At 42.7% G+C, this 25,589-nt stretch overlaps 1 protein-coding gene across 3 annotated transcripts in view; it reads left to right on the forward strand.

Annotated features, from left to right (window-relative positions):
- Nucleotides 1–421: 421 nt before the first annotated feature.
- Nucleotides 422–25,589, forward strand: part of LOC141766021 (A-type voltage-gated potassium channel KCND2-like) — a 40,718-nt gene continuing 15,550 nt past the window's right edge. For 2 of the 3 annotated variants that reach the window (XM_074632449.1, XM_074632450.1), the window contains exons 1-2: nt 599–738; nt 978–2,181. In XM_074632449.1, the coding sequence (XP_074488550.1) occupies nt 1,070–2,181 (1,112 nt within the window). In that variant the 5' untranslated portion in view covers nt 599–738; nt 978–1,069. Of the gene's footprint in view, nt 739–977; nt 2,182–25,589 lie in introns of all 3 variants that reach the window. The other variant, XM_074632452.1, reaches the window with a different exon arrangement.

The raw sequence follows: 25,589 nt of genomic DNA on the forward strand, positions 1-25,589 counted from the left end.
TCTCTGTTAAGGATTTTTCAAAAGAAAAAAGGAGAAAGCCTTCAAAGCACTTTGCGCATCATCAACATGTCCAGAATAAGCCCCAAATCCATCACGACCTCCACAGAAAAACAAGCTCACCTTATTGAAGATATTTCATTTTCTATCATATACAATCATAGACTACTATGTGGAGTAAGTCGAATTGAGGAGGGTTTCACGGTGTGCAGCGAGAGGAAAACACACAAACATGAGCGGTAAGTTGAAGGTTGTGGAGATGCCGTCTACCATTACGCATTGATTAGTCGCCCCATAGTGTGAAGCAGCAACAGAGGAATTTCTGGGTGCAGATATAGGACCACTCCTCTCTCTCTCTGCATACCATTTTCTCTCTCCTCTCTCTCTCTCTCCACAGTAGAGGGGCTCGGCGGTGGTGAGGAGGAGGAGGAGGAGGAGGAGGAGGGGGAGGGTGGTCTTTGCAGTCGACGAGAGGAGGAACAGGAGTTTATTGAGGGAGGAAAAAAAAAAACGCATGAGCACCGTTGCTTTGCGGATGGAAAAGAGAGAAAAAGGAAAAGATTGCGCTCGGACGACGCTCAGAAACTGCTGCTCGGATTGTTTAACTTGTTGATGCGACGTTATTCTACTGTGTTTTCCCCCCTCTGTCGTCTGGCTGCAGTGACAGATAGATGGGTGGCGGAATCGCAATCCGAGGATTTTATGAAACTCACCGTGGATTAAAGAGCAGCCTTCCCTAAGGTGGGTACTTTTACTTTCATTCCTGGCTTATTGATGATGAGGTGACGAAACCCCAATTCATATTCTGCCGCAAAGTACAGTTACAATAGGGGGGAGAAAATGCTGGATGCTGGAGAGTGCTACTCAACAGTGCAATGCGCAGTGGCAGTATATATAAGTGTGTTTTCTCTTATTAAGCCCAGGTAGCTTCAGGAGCATTAACCACCAGTGTGTCTCTCTGTGCTGTTTCTTCCATGCAGATGCGATCCATCTCTGAGCCGTAGCACTGTGATAACCGGAGCAAAAGGGGGGGTTTTTGTATTACAAACCACCACAACAGACAGAGGCCAGCATGGCAGCAGGTGTAGCCGCGTGGCTCCCGTTCGCCCGGGCGGCCGCCATAGGATGGATGCCCGTGGCGAGCACCCCGATGCCCATCCCTCCGCAAGACAAGAAGAAAGGCAAGGACGGGCTCATCATCCTCAACGTGAGCGGCACCAAGTTCCAGACGTGGCGGACCACTCTGGAGAGGTACCCGGACACTTTGCTCGGGAGCACCGAGAGGGACTTCTTCTTCCACGAGGAGACGAACGAGTACTTTTTCGACCGTGACCCGGACATCTTCAGACACATTTTGAATTTCTACCGCACTGGGAAACTACACTATCCGCGCCAAGAGTGCATAGCTGCTTACGATGAAGAGCTCGCCTTTTTTGGCATCATCGCGGAGATCATTGGAGACTGTTGCTACGAGGAGTACAAGGACCGGAGGAGGGAGAACGCGGAGCGGCTCCAAGACGACGAGGAGATGGACCAGAGCAATGACGCACCGCCGGTTAACCTGTCGTCCAGGGAGTTCCTGTGGCGCGCTTTTGAAAACCCGCACACCAGCACCATGGCTCTGGTCTTCTACTATGTCACGGGCTTCTTCATAGCCATCTCGGTGATGGCCAACGTGGTGGAGACGGTGCCATGCGGCGCTATGCCCAACAGGTCCAAGGAGCTGTCCTGCGGTGACCGTTACGCGCTGGCCTTCTTTTGTTTGGACACTGCGTGCGTAATGATATTCACGGTGGAGTATCTCCTCCGTTTGATAGCCGCACCGAGCCGCTACAAGTTCATGAAGAGTGTGATGAGCGTCATCGACGTGGTGGCCATCATGCCTTACTACATCGGCCTGGTGATGACCGACAACGACCAGGTGAGCGGCGCCTTCGTCACGCTCCGAGTCTTCCGGGTCTTTCGGATTTTCAAGTTCTCCCGACACTCCGCGGGGCTGCGCATCCTGGGCTACACCCTGAAGAGCTGCGCCTCCGAGCTGGGCTTCTTGCTCTTCTCCCTCACCATGGCCATCATTATCTTTGCCACGGTCATGTTTTATGCAGAAAAAGGCTCCACAGCCAGCAAGTTCACCAGTATCCCCGCGGCGTTTTGGTACACCATTGTCACCATGACAACACTGGGGTAAGTGGCTGCACATATAAGAGAAAACCCTTTAAGCTAACTTAACTAGCTTACTTCCTCCTGTGAAACACCCATATCTACACAAAACAAGTCATGAATTACTTTATTACAGTAATACCATTTATTAATCAACTATTTATTGTTTTTCTAGCCTAATTAGAGCCTAATTGGCACACATGTTCAGGCCATTGTTTGGAGCTGTAAGTGGCTGCACATAAGAGAAACCCTTTAAAGGTCCCATATTGTCATGTCTGTTACAGTATAAAGCAGGTTTAAGCGCTATATAAATACTGTGAAAGTATCGAAACGTTCAATATACAGAGAAATACTCACAGCCCATATTCAGAAACTGTGTTTGAAACAAGCCCGTCAGGATTTCTGTCCATATGTGATGTCACAAATCTACGATATTTAGACCATTACACGGTTTTAAAGGTGAACATTCTAAATGTGTCCCAGTTTAAGTATAAAGTATAAGTATATGTCCCAGTATAAAGCAGGTTTAAGTGCTATATAAATACCGTGAAAGTATCGAAACGTTCAATATACGGAGAAATACTCACAGCCCATATTCAGAAACTGTGTGTTTGAAAACAAGCCGTCAGGATTTCTGTCCATTTGTGATGTCACAAATCTACAATATTTAGACCATTACACGGTTTTAAAGGTGAACATTCTAAATGTGTCCCAGTTTATTTCTGGTTGCAGTGTGTATGTGAATGACATCAGCTGACAGGATGTAAATATGGACTCGAGCCGTTGCCTAGCAACGCAATTCCGTTGCATTCCATTGAAATGCACTAAAACGGAGCGTTTCAGACAGAGGGTGAATACAGTTTTATTCAGGCAGACAGTTTGAGGAAATTAAAGTTTTTTTTTTAACATTACAGCATGCAAACATGTTCTAGTCAAAACGTAAAATACAAGTATGAACCTGAAAATGAGCACAATATGGGACCTTTAAGCTCACTTAACTAGCTTACTACCTCCTATGAAACACCCATATCTACAGCGAAACACGACACAAAACAATTCATTAATGAGTTAATTAAAGTAATAGCATTTATTAATCAACTATTTATTATTGAGGAGCAGTTAAAATAGCTGTACAGAGCCTAATTAGCACACATGTTCAGGCCATTGTTTGGAGACAATTGTGGTGCTGCCACAGGTGTGCACAGTGGGCGTATTAACAACCAATATGAGTTGCAGCGCAGGAGGTTTATAAAAGCTGCTGTGCGCCATTCACTGCCTGTCAATGAGCCTCACAAAACAGCCCTCATCCGAAGGTTAAGGCCTCGTCCATGCCTGTTTTCTATGCTCTTTAATGGACGCGCTCTTTTGGAAAGGTTACCGCAGTGAGCACAAACACTGTGACCAATAAACAGACAGTGGAAGGGGATTTTCAGAAATTCAGCTTTACAGGAGAGCCCTTAGGAGCACATAAAGAGAGGCTCCTATACCTGTAACTGGCCAAAGATCCGGCATATACCGCATTTCCTTAGGATTAAAGGCAGAGTACAAAATGTATAGACTACACACACCTCCCCCTTCCCTCTCACACACACCGTCTCTCAGGTCCTCTCTCTTCCTTTAACGAGGTACAGTAAATATTTGAATGTTAATTTCATGCTCGTGAACAACCGTCAGCTGCACTATCTGCTGATGTGGCATAAAATAATTAAAAGCAAGTTAAAACGATTACATCAATTAAATTTTGTATTGATGGACGCACTCAACCGCTCAGATGGATGCATTATTCTTATTATTGTTATTTTCCATTTGTTCACTCCAGCTCAGCATCCTGCTTTGTGCTTTCCAAGGTGCTGAAAAGTTGTTGTCAATGAGAAGCCTGGATGATTTTTTTATCTGTTTTAATTGACTAAAGCAAATGTGGCGTTTGAGTGCCTTGTTTATTAAGTTATGCAGTTGGAAATATAATAATTGGACCGTTTCTAATTTGTGTGTAAAAATATCCTGGTTAATTCTGCGTGAGGTTGAACAGCCACTCAGCCAGTGTTAGTCCTCACACGCTGCTCTTCTCACTGATGACACAGGTCTTGTTGAAATAATGTTGTCTTTTAATTTCAAAGCTTTAACATCGCAGATCAAACATTGCAAAACAAATAGCCTCTGGCTGTGTGTACTCGTGTGTAGAAGTGCGTGCTTGAGATGTGTCAGGCATACTTGTGTGAATATGAAGTTTTCAGAATTATTTGTGGTTTAACGGATGCAGAGATGTGTACGCTTCATACAAACAAATTGACTTTTTATGTGTTTGATATTCCTGATCCTCGTCTCTGCATTGATGCAGCCGCTCTGCACCTGGTTGCCGTTCAGCTCTGCAGGCTACACATCTTATTGTTGTAATTATGATTATTATTATTATTTATTGTCACTACGCCAACCTCTCTCTATCTGCCCCCATGCAGCGGGTGACACTGAGTTAGTGGATTTCCTGTCTTCTTAATAGCACACAAAGCTCCCCCCCTGCACTCACTCAATACCAGTCGAACTACCGCTCACCCTCGAAATGACCACTGAGCGCATAATTAGTGATATGCACGATCCGGTGATTGAGGCCGCCAGCTTGAACGTATACTGTAATACTGCATTGGGCACGCTTTTCCATTCACATTCAGATGAGAGATGAGTTGTGCAAGAGGAGGGTACATTATTTATCTTTGGGGAGCAACAAAGATGTTGCTGCATTCAGCTCGGAATCCCCTTTGTGTTGCTTAAAGATGGATTTGAAAAAGATGTTCTGCCGTGCGAGAACAAAAACGGAAACGTCCTTGGTAATGGGGATGTTTTCTGTCACTCCATTGTGAACCGTGACAGCCCGGCTGACAGATTTGCAACCTCAAGTGAAGCCTTGCAGTGGCGCAGAATGCTGCATAGTGGACCACCGGTGGAGAGGCTGAACACCCATCACTGAAAGACAAAGTCGGCCCCTTCTCATGATCCATCATTGTCTCGAGGTGTGCTTTTAAAAAAACACATACACTAGAGCTGAATACACTGAAGTGAGGAAAATATCTGTTGTGCTCTCCTCCTGTAACCTTCAAATACTTATCTGATAAGGCGAAATGATGGTCTGTTTCAGATCTCACCATGCCGAAAAATTGATCCACGCCTAACAAATAGTTATTTAAGTCAGATACGAATAGGGTAGTCTCTCCATTCGGTCCCAAATACGCTCTTTAAAGACTAGCGGGGGGCGCTGCTGGCTGTAACCTCCATTTAAGGCGTTTGATTCCATTCTGATAGTCAATGATGCCGTATCCCTGCGTGGTATCATGATGCCTTTCCACTACATATATTTTCAATTTCCCTGACTCAAACCCTGTGGAAGTAAAGACAGTGGCGTGCGTTCTCTCCCCCGCTGATGGCCCATTGATTGTGCTTAAGCAGACGTGCAGACATTGGGAGAGCAGGGGCTCCCGTTCAGAGGCACTTGGCAGGCAGCCTGAATGAAAGGGAAGGGTGCCTGGAGACTATAGCGGGGGAATCAATAGCGCTGTGCAGCTGCGTGTCACGCCTCTGTGTGTCTGCTGCTCTGTGCCACCAAACACAGGACAAGACCCACTTATCCCTCCTTATTTATTGAGCCTAATCTCTGTGGCTGCTTTCGGATACCTAACAAAGAAGAAGCCGCCTCTGTCAGAATGCGCCTGCCAACGTCTCAGAGAATCGGGTGACTGGGTGTAAAATATGAGATTCTTATCTGCGGTATTGCAATATCTTTTGAAAACTGCACAGAGAGTATAATTTTGTGACTTGATTTAATACGGTCCACTTTAAAGGATCAGTGTGTAACATTTAGGGGATCTATTGGCAGAAATAGAATATAATATTAATAAGTATGTGTATAATCACCTGAAAATAAGAATCGTTGTGTTTTTGTTAGCTTAGAATGAGCCCTTCATATCTACATAGGGAGCGGGTCTTCTCCACGGAGTTCACCATGTTGCACCGCCTTGTTTCTGCTGTAGACCAGAACAGCTTGGGCCGGAGTCAATAACATTACTCACTCCCGTCGCCGCCGCTCTCTCTCTCTCTCTCTCTTGCATCACCACTCACTTCCCACATACACACTAGGCTTGCCGCGGTAGTCGGTGTTACCGGGGTTACACGGTGCTCGGGCATACACTGATTACATTACTTGCCCACTGTTGTTTTGCTTCTTTTTTTTTCATAGAAATAAAACCCATTTAGTTCATTTTGGCGTATCAGTGGTGTGCGATCAATATATAGTTGGACGACGGACGCTACAATCTGAAAGTGAAAGTGTCTGCTCCGTATGGAGTCTCAGCACAGAGCAGCAGGAGTGAGATTTCACACACACGGGATGAGAGAGAGTTGACAGACAGGACGATGGCTGAGGATTTGGTGTCAAAGCGAAAAGCAAAAGCGCCTATTTGGCAATATTTCAGATTTAAACCCAATGCTATAAGGGAACCATAATGTTAATGAGTCAATCGCCATGAGGAGGATGGTGCGGTCACAGCCGGTGTGTGAGGCGCAGCAGAACTCCAGGTGGAAACCTGCAGCCTCGCAGCAAAAGCTGGACTGGAGAGGCCAGACAGACAGCCACCTGACGGTAAAGATCAAAGTAAGCGCACTACATATATTGAGCACCTAGAGAGGGCCATTCGCATTTTCCTCACCGTTACATACCGCCAGATCTTAAACACCATTCCTTTAAGGCAGCGATAGATTCCTATATATAGATAGCATCCCACTTTATTAGGCTGGAATCAGATGATGCGGTGTGTTTCTTCCTCTTGTTTTCCTCTAGATGATCCACACGGTCAGGGTGAATTAGCTGCAGAGGGACTTTTTGGTGCTTCAGATCTTTTAAGTGATTTAAGGTGTAATGGAGTGCACTGCTGAGAGCAGCTGTGAAAACGGTGGAAGTCAAGCGCAACCCACAAGGGAAGAGGAGCGTGGAGGACAGGGTTTAGTGTGGCACAGAGGCACACACGGACACAAACAGACATTACCTTTGATAGACGTAGCGGAGCCGACCATCCGACACATTTCGTTTTTGTTTCAAACACACACTTAGGGCTGTGCAATTTGGAGAAAATCAAATATCACAATATTTTTTACCAAATACCTTGAAATTGCAACGATACTGTAGAGGTGAATATTGGTGCTTTTACAAAATATTTACAAAATTAGATTTTTGATAAATGATCATCAGTAATGTGAATATAATGACTAATTGTGTAAAGACAAATAATAAAACAGCTTTAACAGTCTGGTAAGTTCAGAAAATTACATAATTTTACTGTAATGCAGCCTTTAAAACCAGGATAAGACAACACTTATGCCATATTATGAAATATTAAGACGATATCTAGTCTCATATCACAATATCGCTATAATACCGTTATATTGCCCAGCCCTACACATACTTTTCTCCCTATCCTCATATCAGTATCCTTCTTTCAGCCTCTGGATAATGCTGAGAGTATTCTAACTACCTATTTGTTGTGACATTTATGTGCATTGTCCTACGGTGCAACAAACACGGCTACACGCTGTAGTCACTCAACAGATGCAGAATTTATCACCATGTCGTTTCGTCCACGCCGCAGCTCCGCCCACCAAATACGACTGGAAGGGCCTGACAATTGAGCCCTATAAACCTCTCAGGGTAGGATTTATAAGACAGAAAAGGCAAGGTTAACAGACATGAGGGTCACTGCTGGGCTCATAAACCACCAGGAGTATAACCATTATGATGCTTGCCAGTTTTGACACCTCAACCCCCGTCGCAATCAAAGCCTACAATGCAAAGCATTAACATCCTGCTCCGATATGGTGCAGAGCAAAGCTTTTTGAAGTCCAAACATGTCACATGTAATTAAATGCACAGGAACAATCTGGAGGGGCTTTTACTGTGTCTGTACCAGCGAGATAATAAATGCATTTTGATGATATGGTTGGATAAGTTACCCCCTCGCAGCCAATGCAGAGGATTTTCACTCTTCTTTTTTTTTTCTCCGCCTGAGCACGACAGTCAGCGAGAACATTTGGTGTGTTTGATGATGTACTGCAACGGGTGTAATTTTTTGTGTTCAGTAGAATACATTACACCACTTGGCATTGTGTATGTTATGCACATTATGAAAATCAGCAACCCATTATGAGCGACGTGATGAATCGCCCGTGTAAAGCAAAAGTGGCTGATGTGAGGTGATGTGTAGGCCGCCATTAGCCTGTAGGCTCAGAGTGCCTCTCCAGGTGCTTCATTGGGGAGGAGAGGTGATGCTAATACAAGGCTGGTATAATGGTCCTGAAGTGACAGGTGACTTAATGAGGGAAACCTGGCACTGAGATGCAAAGCTCCTTTCTGCCCATGCAAATGAGTGCGAAATGGAGGAGCGAGAGCGAGGCGAGGGGCGGGAGCAGGCAGCCTTCTTCAGAGGAGATTAAGATCATTGTGAAAGACGGAATCTTTGAGAAAAAAAATGCTCTTTTTTTCTGCTAAATTGAAAATACGCAAGCCCCTGCATTTTCTTTATTCTCTTTGTTTTCATCACACTGCTACAGTTTCACACTGGCAGCTAGAGATTTAAAAGGGTGTTATGGAGGTGTGAGTTGAATGATTGATTAACATTTTATAGGCATTCATATATTACAGATTTATTACATCACATTTATGTTCTTTTTAATAGGTAGAAACTTTCATTTGCACCTTAAATTACATTTTAATGATAGTATGTATTGTATAATATAATGTCAAAAAGAAAATGTATTTGTGGTCAGTGAACTCTGAAGTGAAAAACAGATCCTGTCCAGCTGGTAGGTTGATGTGAGGATACTGTGTATGTGAACTGACTCTAAAAGCAGGCATGCGTCACTGCGGATGGTCAGATTGATAAATAATCTATATAGCAAGGACAAAATGGCTGTCCCTCCATTTGATTCGATTTCTTGACAACCCGTCTTCGAGGCAGCGCCAATAACACTCATTCCATGTGGGGGGGTTTTCATTAATTCACTTTGAATGTGCTGCATTAAGCAGGGAAATAGACTAGCATGTTCTGCTCTTGGGCCTGGGTAACGTAGTGTGAGGACATAAAATATGGCATCAGTGTTTTTCCCACCGCTCAGCATTTTCATCTTCTTCTTTGTGTTTGCAAGCAACGTCAAAGATTAATGGAATTTTCCAGAACGAGATTAAAGTTGCTCCGAACCAAAGCAGCATCACTGCATTAGGAAATAAGCAGATATGTGAGAAAACACATCACCTCGATTTCATTGTTGTTAGAAAGTATTTGCTCCGCCTGGCTCCACTTCCATCCAATCTAACAGCCAAGAAACCCTGACCCAGCTTGAGAGAATGAACGAAATGGGGGAAATATTGCTTATATTATGTGACTGCATCCTATCTTGAAAGTCGATATGTCGTGAAAGATATCGGATGTAAAGTGTACGCCGTGAGATCAGTGGCTCAAATGGTGTGCAAATGATAAACCCAAGCCCAACAGCTATCTTCTCCTCTAGTGCTGCATGGCTTATTTACATACTCAGCATTTACATACAGATGAAAATGGCTGGTCTGGTCGTGGAGATTGGTATGCAGACACACATAATGCCTCCTCATCACTTTGTTGAGATGTACAACAGTCTTCTAAGCGGTTTACACTGCGCTTAGCATCAGATCCATGCAATTATCATGTCAAATGTGTTCTACAAAAACATATTTAAAGAAGATTTTAGGATTGTCAGGCTATATGTAGAGCTCATTATTCTAAACACGTATCCCTATATTAGTATTTACGTCTATTGACAAAGGTGCATACTGTTTTAGTTGCTTACAGAGGCTATCCCATGGTGGCCAAAAGAAGGGCTGAGTGATGCCACGAAATTTGGTTTCAGTCCAATACCAAGTAATACCAAGGCCAGAATCGAATCGATCTGAGACCTTTCATTATTAAAGAGGACCTATTAGGCTTTTGTGCTTTTTCTCTTTCCTTTAGTGTTACAAAGTTACAAAGCCCAAAGTCCAGGCCAAAGGGCCAAAGGGAGTTACTCTCCCCCACAGAAACACTGCTCCATAACTGTCTGAAAAGCCTTGATTGAAGTACTGACTTTTCTTCTTCGTAACGTGGTGATGTCACCACGTAACACTTCTGCATAATACCTGCCTAGCGGCTATTTGGCGCGCACTCAAACAGAGCTAGTTAGAGCGGAGCTGGAGCGGGGTCCAAAGAGTTTGGTTGGGTTGACCAATCACAACAGAGGTACTGCAGCACAGCCAGTATGAGAAAAATTATGCTTTGTTTTTTTTAACATGAAAGTGTGTAAACATGTAGTAGATCCCAAAATACATGTATGAACCTGGAAATAAGCATAATAGGTCCTCTTTAAAGGCAGTAATGTATTATGATGTAGGGGAGGACCATGCGTCATGATTTTAGGTGAATATTATCATCTTATCATCATTAATAGGCTACTTCTGATTATGTTTTGGTGGTTAATAACAAAAATGTTTATTGTGTGAATTCTATGGGATAACGAAGAGTTTGGCATGTGCATATACACAACAACAGCAGAGAAACAAAGAGTTCATGCATTAATAAGAGTGTTCATTCCATTTTCTTTTTGTATCAATCTCATTGATGTGAGCATCGATACCTAAAACAAGACTTAGTGCCGGTAGTCTCAATCCATTAGGTATCGATTCACCCACCACTCCTACAGCACAATGCAACCTAGGAAAACACCAGCAAATATCTTCACCGCTTTACAATACACACGCGACACGGAAATACACAATGCAAGAAACAAAAGAGATGTTCTCAAAGACACTAATGAGCTAAGGTTGTTTACTTAAGTGATGTTTAAGTCAAATGCTGTTTCTCTTGTTTCCAGTCTTTATGCTAAGCTAAGCTAACCAGCTGCTGGATTTTGCTTCGTATTCATGAGTCTGAGTCTGAGACCGTCCTCCCAAGAAGAAACAACAGCATCAAATGCCCTAAAACAATATACGTTTACGTTCAAGTGACAAAGCCCTCTAGCACCCATAGTAATAATGACGGGAGAAAAGTATGGCATTTAATTATTATCAAAACCCGCGCGCGCACTGAACAGTATCAGCGAGCGGAAAAGCATCCTCCTGAGAGAGCATTTCTGCTCCGTGTGCACAAATGCAGTCGCGCAAGCGCAGGCAGGGCTGTGATGAGCGCTCGCTCGACCCTCTCTACGCACTTGCAACTGCTCAACTCGCTCGCTCGTCAAGTTGACTTTTGAGACTTTGGAGGCGGGGATGGAATAGACAGTGGCTGATGTGTCCGCTCATTGATTGGTAACTTTCAACACCTACAGTCTCTGACGGCGAAGGCAGAACATGAATAATTCATGAACACGTGACACCGTTGTCCAATCATAGAGCACAGAACACGTGACCATCCACTCCTCCAAATATCACAATGTTGTATCTGGGGGGTTGTTTGTTTCTCCAAACTGGAGTTACTGCACAAAAGCAAAGCAATGTACAGCTGTGGACAGGGCCGGCAGCAAAACATATTTTAGCCATCTAAAATGTATCATATTTTCACTGCTTTATCTTGCCATCAGACAGCCCTTTCAGACAGGGGACTAAACTGAAAGTGAAACTTATCTATGCTCTCTCAAAGCCGTTGATAAAAACAGTAGAGATAAGTTTCACTTTAAGTTCAGCTCCCCATTAGAAAATATTCTTATAGTCAAAACATAAAACTGATTTATTTTTCAATAGTGATTTCGAACATCTTTGGAAGGCGCAGACAAATAATGCTGTTCTGCCGATAAAGACGTCAGATCAGAAAAAGGAACATATTTTGTTGTTTAAATTGGAGGACTTATTGTCTCATCCAACTCTTGACAAAAAGCATATATCCCAAAATGTTGAACAATTCCTTTAAGCGCTTTGAGTTCTCTCCCTCTTATTCTGAAAGGATCTTTATATTATTGTAAAGGTTATTTTACTTTCCATTGTGGCAATTCATGTCCTTTCATTTTAGATGGCTCTCATTTTCAATAAAACATTTTCACATACTGCAGAAACCATTTTTATGAGTTTGAGTCCAGCCACTAAAAGTTTCCTTGGAGAGACATACTGTAGTCACGACTACTCACTTGTTTAAATTTTTTCATGGTCGGGGTTTCACTGTGAGGTCAGAAAACTAATTATCAGCTCAACGTGGTGTTGAAACAACAGAGGAATGATTTGTTATGAATAATTCCCACTCGGTCACATTAGCATTGCGGAAAAAAGAAAAATCACTGTAATAAATTGTGGAGTTAAACATATGCAAGTCACTGGCCTTGCATTTGTTACTTCTGTGTAACACTTGAGCTAATAGGCATAACACAGAACAGGCTGCGGTTTGTATTCACAGAGAAGCTGTAACATCTTTAATGTCCGCTATGCCTGTCTGAACATTACCACTCCCCGCGTTGGCATGTAATGAGTGCTGGTTGAGGGAGAAACAGTTGTTCTTTTATTTTTAGATGGCTCTGTCACTACGGTAAACATTGAACGAGCATTCATTATGCCGCATTTCCCAGACCCAACCCAGCCTTTGCCCCCATCCTGACCTCGAAATCCATCTTTTGCAGCACAGATGCAGGAACAAAAAGTTATGGTGAAGGTGATGATAGTCCCACCCGTCACTGAGAGGAGTTTGGGAGGGGAGAATTGCACTTTGCACCGATTTTTTTCCCTCTCAGGCGCGTGGAGCAGCATAGCAAACACAATATCTTGAAACGGTGCCAGCTTTTATAATGCCAGGCTGCGAGTATCCCTCCCCCTGACATTTGTCTCTTTATCAAAAACGCCCCTCAGCCAACAAGCCAACATCTGTGATCAGGAGAGATTCAGAGATTCAGAGATTATAGCTAACAGCAATCATCAGTCTGCTGTGTGAACGAAAAAGAGTTTAAAGAGTGATGTAACTTCTGCTGGTCCAACACCTCGTCTGAAGAGTGATAGGATATCGCTAGATAAAAAGAAAGTTATGCTGTTTTTAAAGCCTCTCAGCAAAACATGAACTTGGGCGAAATGAGAGAAATCCATTACCCTGACAGTGTACCTTAGTATCTACACTTGAATGCGGTGTAGCATACATTTATTTCACTTTTATAGTGTGTAATGTTAACACCAGTTACTGTCTCGTGTCCTGTGAGAGCGTTAAAATCAATACGGACTTTCATGTATTCAATACAAACACGAGGCTTGTCATCAGTTTCAGAGAGAGCAGTGCAACTTTGATGCAAACGCATTAATTGAAATTTGGTTTGCAGCCCATTCATAATACGTGAACGTGCGCAGCTTCACAGCAAAGTCATGAATATTGATTCAGCCCTGTTTGTCAGCTTAAAGCTCTGTTTCACCGTTGATGAACCGTCTCATTTCTGTCAGCGCTGAGGCATCTTGTGCCAGTTTACAGCAGCCATGCAGGATACCACAATAAAAGCTCCTCATGATCAATACCGAGGAATGAAATCCACAGTCTGCTGTAAAGGCAGAATACAGATGTCTGTAAAGCGCACACAAGTGTGGCTTTGAATCGTGCTGCCCATACTTGCCACCGTTAACCCAGTTTCGTTGTTGAGTCTTTGCCACGGGCTCCATAGATTATTAGTTTCTGTATGCAGCATGAATGATAAGAGGCAGTGTCCCATTTCAGTTATAGGTATAAAGAGCTTCCTCCTGTCTGCCTGGCAGGGAGGTCCTGCTGAGATGAGGGATGTCAGCTTGTCACCCTGACGCATGGCAGCTGTTTCCTGCCTGCCCCAGCTTCTATAAATAGCTAAATATATCACCTAATGTAGGCCATTTGGTCAAACAGAAACTAAACAGGGCATGTGCTCCGGGGCTATATTTTTCTCTTTCACCCAAAACGAATCCCTCATGTACAGGTGTGTCAGTGACTTCATGTTTTCCTTTGCTTTAGCTGTCTTCTTGCGGTCGCAGACGGATTGATGACATATTATTTTATGTCAAGTACGGACCTTCGGACCCGCTGATCGCGAATGCAGTAGGTTTTGTAAAGATAAATAGTAGAGCTGCTACTAAAGATTAATCGATTAGTCAACTGTTGAATTAATTGGTAACTATTTTGATAATCGTTTAATTGGTTTGAGTAATTTTTATGTCCCACACTAAAAGATTTTTGAAGATGTTAAAAATGTGAGAGACCCCACAGACAACGACATGTTATGGTAAATTTAACAGTTTTGTTTAGGGATGCACCGATCCAACTTTTTCAGTCCCGATACCGATAGCGGTACCTGGGCTTTGGGTATCGGCCATTACTGAGTACCGATCTGATACCAGTGTTTAATTAATAAGCTGTATGCCTCACTGTGTGGAAGTGACTGGGATCATCTTTTATATGTAAGGAAACATCAGGCTTGACTTTAACATTGCTTTACTAACTTTGTAAAACAAAATGTGACCAATAAATACATAGATATAAATGTACTGAATTGTTCTTTATTATTAAAATAATAAATCGTACACCAACAACTTGGTAAAAAAAAGTAGTTGTTTTCGCTTCAGTCAGCTTGGTTCTCAATTGGCTATCGTTCTTTCCCACGTGACTGCGTCATCGGCTGTCCTCGGGGTTCCCCACACACAACAGGAGATCCGATCGTAAATATTGAAAATGTTTAATATTTGCAATTTGAAATTGGTGCGGCCAGGTTGGATTTCCGAGCTGATCGGGGATGTAAAAAGCACTCTTAACATACCTCACATCACAGGAATATCTGGAGAGATAATCTGTAGAACCATCAAAAATCAGGGCTTTGCTGACCATTGTCAGGAGGGTGGAATCAGGCCCAAAATCAGCTTGATTCTCGTGGAGTGTGTACCCGGCATTACTCCTCTGTGACAGTAAACTGAATATCTTTGAGTTGTGGACAAAACAAGAATTTGAAGACGTCATCTTGGGCTTCGGGAAACAGTGATGTGAAACACATTTTTCACCATTTTCTGACATTTTATAGACTAAACAACTAATTGACTAATCAAGAAAATAATAATAATAATGAAAATAATCGTTAGTTGCAGCTCAAATAAATAGTATAAATATATATGTTATTATTTTGCTATCTATCATCATTGCAACTACCCGTTGCTATTATTATAGTTACTATCATAGACTACTGTATAATGGTGGTGGACACAATAAAGCCTCTATAATATAAAGCTTTCCAATACAATCACCCTGCAGTAACTACCAGCTTGTGAAATGTGCATTGTTTTTTAGTGTTTTTTTAGTTGTTGGTTCTTGTTATGGAGATAGTCAACAGCTCAATCACACACAACAATATGATGTAATTGAAATACCTCAAAGTAAGGTCTTAAAGAATTACCACAGTGTTAAATCAAGGCTTTACTGCCACAGCCTCAACAGGGATCGAGCATTAAATCTTCACAAAGGGAAATGGTGATGATGCTTTTATTGTGCCCACCACCTGTAAATCCAGAGCAGTCACATGGCAGGTTGAAGGCATCACATATCAGTGTCTGTCTTTTGTCTGTCTTTTGTCTGTATTTCAGCGTAATTTACTATCCCACGGTGATAAAACCACATCATTCTTCGAGGTTGCTACAGTAGTTTTTTCTATCAGCCACACTGGTTCTATGAATTGCAATGTTCGTCTGTCGGCTGGTTGGCCCACCGCTTTAATTACAGACTGAAATATCTCCACAACTATTTTATGGATTTCCATGACATTTTGTACATATATCCATGGTCCCCAGAGGATGAAGCCTACTGACTTTGGTAATCCTCTGACTTTTCCTGTAGCGCCACCACAAGGTTGACATTTGCAGTTTTAAGTGAAATGTCTCTCCAACTGTTGGATGTCTTATCTTGAAAGTTTAAAAATTTAAAACTTAAGCCACAACATGAGATATTTGTGTCTTGTTATGTTTGTAGTGAATGAAACTGGCAAGACTTTTCTTTGTTCTAGCTGATATTCATCTGCTGGCCTTCAGTAAGTTTGTTCTTGACATTTAATCAGCTGTTTCTCCGCTGTGGAACCGATAGAACAGTAAGACCAAATGATGTGTACCTTTGTGTAGGCCCTATTTATGTTTATTTATGTGTACCTGTGTGTACGGGGAATGCCTAATTTATCTATTTTTAAAGCCTTGACATGTTTAGCCACACTAAAAAAAAGCAATTTGTAAACGGTATCTTCGCATTTGTTATGTGGATAATAAAGCGTAGCGCCATCGTCAGGTCCAAATTTAAATTTGTCCAATTCTTTGGTTTATTACCGAATGCCTGCAATAGCCTACTAATGACATTCCCATCAGCCTCAGCTGTACTTTGCATGATAACACACTAAACTAAGATGGTGAATATGGTGAACATTACGTCAGCATTGTCATTGTGACCATGTTAGAGAGCTGACATTTACGTTTAGTTCCAAGCAGCCCTGTGCCTACAGTAAGTACAGCCTCACAGAGCTGCTGGTTTTAACTACTGTCAGTAGTAACTACAGTCTGTCAAGGTATAACTGTACGACAAGTCTAAAAATGGTAAGACCTGCTACTTCTTGCTCTACCTTCACACCGGATGACTCTCACATTTGATGGTGCTATCACAGCTCATTTCTACTTGTGTTGTAGCTTTACATTATAGGTGTTTTACCATCTGGTCTCAGAGACGGATCATGTGGTGGAATGTAAATAGGTACATTTTAATCAATATTGTACTTTTTGAGATACTTGGACTTCATTTGAGTATTTCTACTGTTTGAGACTTTATATTTCAGAAGGAAATATTTGATTTGTTACTCCATTGCAATTATTTGACAGCTGTAGTTAGTTAAAGCTGCAGTGGGTAGAAATGGAGCAAATATGATTAAAAAAGTAATTTTTATAAAATTGGTGTACCCAGAGCCGAGCTGGAGCCTGCCGTTTCTGAGCAGCTCTCAATCACTTGCAAACTCCGATCAAACGGTCAAACTAGGCAGCGCTGATCAAATATGAATCAATATTCTGTTGCTGTAAACCTATTTGTAACGGCTGGATTTCATTGACTTAAAAAAAGGCAACAATTTAAAAGCTTTATTCAGAATCTGGATGGACAATAGTTACTGTAGATTGATATATTCGCCTAGGTGTTATTTATTGAAGTGTGGGTTCTTCTCCCACCTACAGTAAAGGATTTCCTGCCTGTGTGTCTCCCTGCAGGCGTCCTACACAGGAGTATCTCAAATGCTTAAGGATTGCATTTCCATGCAGGGATTTTCGCTTCTTTTTCAAGGTATTAGTGGAAAACCGTAAACAGTTGATTATTATTTGTATTTTTCCCCTTAGCCAATTGTCCGTAATCCCTGTGGAGGAGCTTAAGAGTTAGATTTCTGGCATGCATGGCCTTATCTTTACATAACGGCCACAGACAAACGGAGTGTGTCTCATTTTGACTAAGCCACACATTTGGGCCGAGAGGCAAAGACAAGTGAGTTGAGCGGAGAAGAAAGTAGCTCAGACAGTTTGCATTGATAAAGCCGGACACTGCAATCAGGTCCAGCTTAGCCTCATTTAAATGCACATGCAGACCTGCTCTCACATGCCTGGGAACACAAACTATGTGCTTCCCTGATGTAAATACCGTTAGTGATGTTTGATCCTTGCTGTCCTCTGGAGGTCACAGGGGAATCACGCCTGAGCATCCTGGGAGACGGATCCAGCATCAGCCTCTCTATGTGACATTCAATTACCTCCAAAGGTGAAGTGGTCTCATTCGGATCCAAAAAAAAATCAATTTTGCATGGACTTTTCTACAGTTTACACCTCCGGGCTCTCCTCCACACTTTTGTGTACACACGTCGGTGACAGAAAAACAAGCTGCGTCGCCACCGCGTTCCAACTCCCATCGTCTTTTCTATGAAACGGCATCCATCAAAGTTAATGGGCTGTAATCATCACCACAAATACACTGTCACACATCCCACTGCTCGCTCCTGAGTATTCAACTCCCAGTCAATGGGATGTAAAGAGCGACAAGCGCGAGGAACACAATTTCCCATATCATTAACGACTCCCAAGTACGAACTGGAAGAGAATCAAAAAAACTCTTTCAGAATTTAAAAACCTTTGGGGACTGCGGAGGAGAAACATTTATCAGATGCGCATGTGACATGCAGTCGATACTACTGACGCTGTATTTCGGGAACTTATCAACATTGTCATCTCGGGAAATAATTCTTATTAAAGTATGTCACTCACTACCGACAGATCTGCTGTGTGGTAGATTAATTTTCCAAGCAGCCGATCTTGCCAGCTTCAAATCAGGGTTCGGCGTATGCTACATATCTACTTATCTCCAGGCTGTATGCTGCTGGACATCTGATTATACAGTACATCACGACACACACACACGCAAACTACTCTTTCAGCGCCTGGTATGGCAGCGCTCCAAGAACACTCTCCCTGTAGTATTTGAGTGTTTGATAGGATGTTTTAGCTGTAGCATCCCCAGAAGACAATTTGTAGACCTCAACAGATGGAGAAGTCCAATTAGAAAGCGGGCGAATGAATGGGAGAGATGGGAGACAAACGTTCCAGCTCTTTTTCTCTCTCTCCCCCAGGACAGACTGCTAATCTTAGAGTACAGGTACAAAACCAACATCACTTCTGTTTCGAAGGGGAAACATTTTTAAAAAAGAGAAATAAAAGCTAGAAAGCAGACGGGGGGTGGTGGTGGTGGTGGTGGAGGGGGGGGGGGGAAGCGCCTGTGATTTGATTTCTTAACACTACACAGTCAATTTGATACAGCTTGCTCTCACTCCACATCTACAGTATGTAAAAATATCTCCTTCTGTTGTCTGATTCTTCAAGGGCAGACGTCCCACAAAGCAATTGCCTTGCCATCAGCCAAGACCAAAAAAAGGAGAAGAAATGAAAAAGTGCTTAAATATAGCAACCCCCTGGGATAGTGGGAGGGAGGGCGTGCTGTAGTGTGATTAAAATGAATAACCTTCATTTGAGTCACGATTGTTAACGGTATGTTCGTATGTGTCTGTGGTGGAGCCAAAGCTGTCTTCAGAATGTTAACATCATTATTCATCAGGAAGCATGTCCTCTGCAGTGACGAAGATGCTGAAGTTATAAATAATGGGGACTTGTGTCATTAAGTACAGATGCTTTCTCCCGCTGGCCCAGGGTCAGTTTAATTCAGGCATCAGCCACCCCTACTGTGAAAGCAGACACAGCTATAAACCCATTGATGACTGATAGATTGTGTGGATGCAAGACCAATTTTCATTGGCAAAATGACCTTTCGGTGGTGTTGTTGTTGTTCCACCCATGGCCCTGAGTTATTATTTTTCGTGTCATTTTTTGATTTGACAGGAGAAGTCTCGTGGAGTGAAATGGAAAATGTAATGATGTCCCCATGCGCATGGAGTAGCGTGGTGCAGTTGGGGAGATGGTGGATACGGCTGCAGCTATAACAGCTCTACTCTGCCCCAGGGGCCAGTCAGCAGCTGTTAGAAGAGATGTAGCTCTTCCCAATACTTCCCCACAGGTTCTCGCTGGTTCCTGGTACTCGCTGTTATCTGGGCTTGCTGCTGTCGTCAGCCTGGCTGCTGTCCACACTCTCCGAGAGAGCGCTCAGTACATTTTTACGCTTCACCAGTCTTTCTGTCTCATCCCAACCTCCGCTATTCCCCTCAGCCTCACTGTGAGATTTTGAAGTGTTCCTTTGAACTTGCAGCTGTTTTTTTTAAACGGCTGGAATTTGTACCTTGATGTTTGTTTCAAAGACGGCCTCGGAGGAATTTGAAATGCTTCTTTCACTGGTGTGACAATTAATCTGAGGCCATTACTGTATTGAGCTCTGCATCTGCTTACTGTATCCCATACGAGGCGTTAACTACCCTGCATGAGAGCGTAGTGTAGGCTACAGGAAGCAAACTCGAAGATGAGGGGCTGCAGCTGTTGGTGCAAAAAGCTGATATAGACAATTTAAAGTTGCAACTCAAACAGAATCTAGAAGTTTTCTGGTGTTGAACATTAGGAAAATCAATCCTCCCTCCCCCAACATGTATTATCCTGAGACTTTCTCCTTTCCTTCGAATCCCGGGCAGTACTATGTTTGCTTACCCTCTTTTAAGTCTTTTTTAGCCTCTTGAATCCGAGGCCTGCTGGACCGAATGACATGCCCAAAATGAATAGAGTGTATCTCTGCAACTACAAGCTCTATTTGAATAATCTTGATATCGTAATAAAGGTAACACTTGTGAGATTTCTGCAGAGGTGTAGCCATCAGCATATATGTTATGAAGATGGAACACAGCAAAAATGAAACATTTAATTTCCGCCTAACAAAACTGGACACTTGTTCAAAACTTCTTGTAAACCATATCACACATTCCCTGTGCACAGGCAACACATTCTCACTCCCAACTTGTCAAATACCGCTGTCTGGTCAATGCCCCTTGGCATCGCTAATAAAGTGAAGCAGGGCAAAGTTGGAGAGGTTTAGTAGAGGCTTGTTAATGCGAAATCTTCAAATTGGCCATTTGGGTACATTTGGGTACCATCTGTGCCATTTGAAACTTTCTCAGGTAACTGTAAAACTCATCCCGCAAAAGCCCCTATATTGCAACATGGTAAAAAAAGACGTTTCAATCTTTCCAGTCCACCCCGTGTTTGTCAAGACTGGAGGTACATGTGTTTTTACTCCATAGATTCGCTTTCTTTTTAATCTGTGCAGCAGCTGTCTGCACGGCTCCGTCTCAGCTGTGTCTCACGTAACCGCAACCTGAACTGAAGCCGTTGAGTTCTTGCTGCGCAGTGCGCCCTCTCTTCCTTAGGGGATGGACAGGATGTCAACCGTGGCGTACTGTCCTCAGTGCGAGGGGTCTGCAGCGATGATGACACCCCGTCTCGTTTACCATGCTTATGCTGTGTGGCGTTTTCCCATCAACATTCATAATCATACAACCTTTATGATTAAATTGTTTGCTCGAGCACAAAGTTCTTCATAGATCTAGCCTCGTAATTTTGCTCCAGATTGATGTGTTTAACTTTAATATGTTCAACATTTTCTTACGGGGAGGCATCACACCACAGTCTCTCGAAATCCTGCTGGAAACACTGTATTACGTCATCCAAAGCTACTCCCCCACTTCAAAACTCATTCCGGCACCACTGGCTAACCGCGTTAACTGGTGGCTCTCAGCCGGATGCGTTGTGGTTGCTCATAGTGACGGCAGCTGTGTCCTCATTAAAGCCTTAAATTTTACGTTATTCAATTTTAAATACATACTCATCTGTGTTTATTATCTATGCCAACTATTTATGTAAGTTACTACGAGCAACCATGGACGCATTTGGCTGATAGTCACCAATTAATACTGTTTGCAAACAGCAGAGTCACTACAACTTGCCACTGCAGTAATGGCAGCGACGCTAGGTCGTAGAGTGATAAGACTTATACCGTTGGAATCTGTTGAGTCTCAGCTTTCATAATGACATTTTTTCTGCAAGTAGCATGAAGTAGGAAAATCGCTACCGCCACTATGCGCGCATGCACCGTTAGCATGTTTTTGCTGTGTGCTCAGTTGGAGTTGGAATTGAGTTTCATTTTGGTAAAAATGTTTGCCATTAGCTTTTAGCCGAGCTTCTTCCTGTTATGTGGGTATGCAGGATGAATATGTTGCTACATATTTAACATGTCCTTGTCTGGTATTTGTTTTGATGTGCTCAACTGGGACAAATTCGTTTTTCCTAGGATGGTGAAGGCCTAACCCGCTCTACCCTGCCTCTGATTGGCCAGTAGGCTACTCGTTGCCTTCATTGGTTGGGTTGGCTAGGGGCGGCTGTAGCTCAGTGGGAAGAGTGGGTCGTCCTTTAACTGCAAGGCTCCTCCTGTCTGAATGTTGTAGTGTCCTTGAGCAAGACACTGAATCCCAAGTTGCTCCCCGGGTGCTTGGAAAAACTTGCATTTTCAAAATTTGCATACAGGTGACGCTCGAGTTCAAGCTTTTATAGTTACATTGACCTGCACAGAGACTGTAGCATGATAGTCAATCAATCATGAAAGTTCATTTTGGAAATAGTAGTTGACTAAACAATCCAAATATAAGGTCTATTTACTAGCTTTCTTCTTCATCAGTGGAGTTTGCTCAGATGTCTGAGTGATGAATCAGTTGAAATGTGAGCTCAGTAGTTTTGATTTCAAAGCATCCACCAGTTCAGTTTTCTCAAATGAGAGGAAGTGCTGCTTTTCTTTGTCTTCTATAATTGGCAATTAAATGACCTTTTAGTTTTGAACTGTTGGTCTAGACATCAGACTTCAGGTCCGGTGATGGGCATTTTCAATTATTTCTTTAACATTTACATTTACATTCAACAGTTAACAAATTAAAGGGGTACTTGAGTGATTTATTATTGAATTCCCATAAAGCTTGGGCATGTGAGAGACAGATTTAAAATAGAGCTGTCAAAACTGAGACAGTAGAGGCTGAGATATCCTGACTTTTTTTCCATAGTAAGAGTAAACTGGATTTACAATTCCCAAAATGCAACTCGTAAGCGCCTTTTATTAAACCCTCCCTGACTGGTAAATGCCCACTTCTTTCAAACTCCAAACTTCTCGTTTGTAACTGAGGCCTTATCTTTTAAATGTGAAGTGCAGATAACCCTGATGACTCCTCATGATGAGGAATCTTAAAGTTGGTGGAGTGCCCCTTTTAATAAAAAAAGCACTCAATAGATGAATCGATATTGAAAATAATCAGTAAATACAGCTCTAAATGGCTACAATTGACTCATTTATACTTAACACCACGCAAATGTTTCCTCACAGTGAGTGTAATATTACCGAGAGGACAAATACACTGAGCCCAAAGTCTGGTGACTGTTCTCTAGTGCAGATTTTTAGATACTGTAACTCATGAATGCACACGCTGCAAACTCAGAGTTAAGGGGCCATTTGGTGGAGGGAGCTGATATCCAGCGGCTGCTCTGTGTGGAATCGCACATCAAAGTTAATCTTGCACCGTCTGCTCTGGCGCCGCGGAGCACTAATCTGCTGTCAGTGTAATGAGGCTCCTGGACCAGTTCCCCCTCTCCAACACAGAGGCACTAATCCGCGAGACCTTTCACGTTTTTCCTCTTCTCCATCACCTGACCGCACAACAAAGGTCACAGGGGTCACTTTGAAATTTCATGTGGTCATAGTTGACCATTTGCATTGGTCCTTATGTACAGTATGTGCCAGTGAGAGGCCAGTTTGATCCGTTGTGTCTTTGTGAGGTGGAATTTCACATTGCAGAATACAATAAAATAGGGCTGTCTAAGTTTAAACGATAATAATGCGTTACTGCAACTTGCGTCTTTTAGGTTGTAGCAGGCTCAGTTTTAAAGCTGGAGTGAAGATACTTATGAAACTAGAAAAAACCTCAGGAATCCATTGGTACCAACGATGTCATACTAGCAGCGAAGGAGGCTAAATTACGCTCCAAATGGCATGGCCATTTTTAAAGGGGTCCCTTGACCTCTGACCTCAAGATACGTGAGTGAAAATGGGTTCTCTTTCTTTCTCCCCTTTACAGACATGCCCACTTTATGATAATCACATGCAGTTTTGAGAAAGTCATAGTCAAGTCAGCACACTGACAGCTGTTGTTACCTGTTGGGCTACAGTTTGCCATGTTATGATCTGAGCATATGCTTTTATGCTAAATGCAGTACCTGTGAGGGTTTCTGGACAATATTTGTAATTGTTTTGTGTTGTCAATTGATTTCCAATAATAAATATATACATACATTTGCATAAAGCAATCATGTTTGTCCACTCCCATGTTGATAAGAGTATTAAATACTTGACAAATCTCCCTTTAAGGTACATTTTGAACAGATAAGAAATATGTGATTAATTTGTGATTAATCACGATTAACTTTTTTAATCGATTGACAGCCCTAGAATAAAACAACAATACAGCTAATACTTTTAACACTAAATGCTGCTACTGCAATTACTACTTAAATTTTTCCTTAATTGGTCATCTCTAAATTTCAGCGCTTTCACCTTTAACCCCGCCTCAGGCCTTCACACACCAGAGGTGAAGTGCCTTGCCACCAGCTTTATCAAAGCTTTCTGTGTTCAACAAAATGCAACCGCTCTCTCGCCCGCATGCCGATTAACCTACGATGAATACAGAATGAGTTCATTAGCATAATCGCTTGAGTGTCTGATGATTTCATTTTTATTATCACGTTCTCTTATAATCCATAGCTCTGGCGCCCCTTCATGCTTCCAACCCCCTCTTTCATGTTCCTTTGCCCTCCCCATTCAGCCACGAAGCAGTGTAATTGCATTATCAAAGTATTATACTGACGTTATGGGAATCTATTTTTGGCCCCTGGCTTTCTATAGTAATGTGAGGAGGATGGGCAGACATTTAAACATGGAATGACATATAAGACTGTGGGCAATGTTTGAGTCAGTTTACCTAGTTTCATCATGTCCCGACTGATCGAACACTTGCATCATCCAGACCTCCCCCTGACACACATTATTACTCTCACATTTGCTGTTTGCAGCATAGCATGCTATTTTATGGCTCCGTGTGGACACTTAACCCTCGTAAAACTTCTATTAATACAGAACAGCCATTCATCTTGTAATTAAAAGAAATTGCCACAAGGAATTGGTTGTAATCATGACCATGGAGGAGCTGAAGTAGAGGTGACTTGGCACATAATAGCAGCGGAATAGGGCTGCTTTTTTGCATAGGACAGCAGTTGTTTCTCAAGTGTCAGCAGGTGTGAAGACTGAAGGACTGGAAAAGAGCAGAAGAAAAGGAAAAATGTCAAGCAGGGCTGCGCTATAGCCCTGCATGATAATAGAAAAGGAGGAGGGAAAAAGAAAGAGAATGAAGCGTTTCATCTCCATCTCATAGTTAGAGGCAGGCAGGTCCAGGCAGCGGAAGGGTGAGTCAAAGTCAGGAATGGAAGAGCGGCAGAGAGGAAAGCTTTTTATCATCCCTGACTCTTAAGAAGATCTCCCAAATGAGAGAGGGCGTGCATGCTAATGTCAAAGCCGCGGTGATAACTAGCCGCCTGGTTTCGCGGGGTGAGGGTTAAGCTGGGATTTGGAGGGCTGAGGGAATACATGTGTGATATGTGAGCGAGAGAGAGATGAGGTGCCTTTGCCAGAGCTATACGTGGGGGATTATTCTATATGGTTTATCTGTGTCGGCACGGTTAAAAAAAAGAGGAATTTCACCGGCCTTTATTGGTTCTGTGTCGTTCCTGTGACTCGGAGGCAAACCTTCAGCTTGAAGATCAAAGCCACATTGACACTGCTGCACCACAAAGTCTTCATTTACAATGCATTAACACCGACTGACATGTAGCCATCCGTGCT

The sequence above is a fragment of the Sebastes fasciatus genome, chromosome 4, assembly GCF_043250625.1.
Source record: "Sebastes fasciatus isolate fSebFas1 chromosome 4, fSebFas1.pri, whole genome shotgun sequence".
In the NCBI taxonomy this organism is placed as follows: domain Eukaryota; kingdom Metazoa; phylum Chordata; class Actinopteri; order Perciformes; family Sebastidae; genus Sebastes; species Sebastes fasciatus.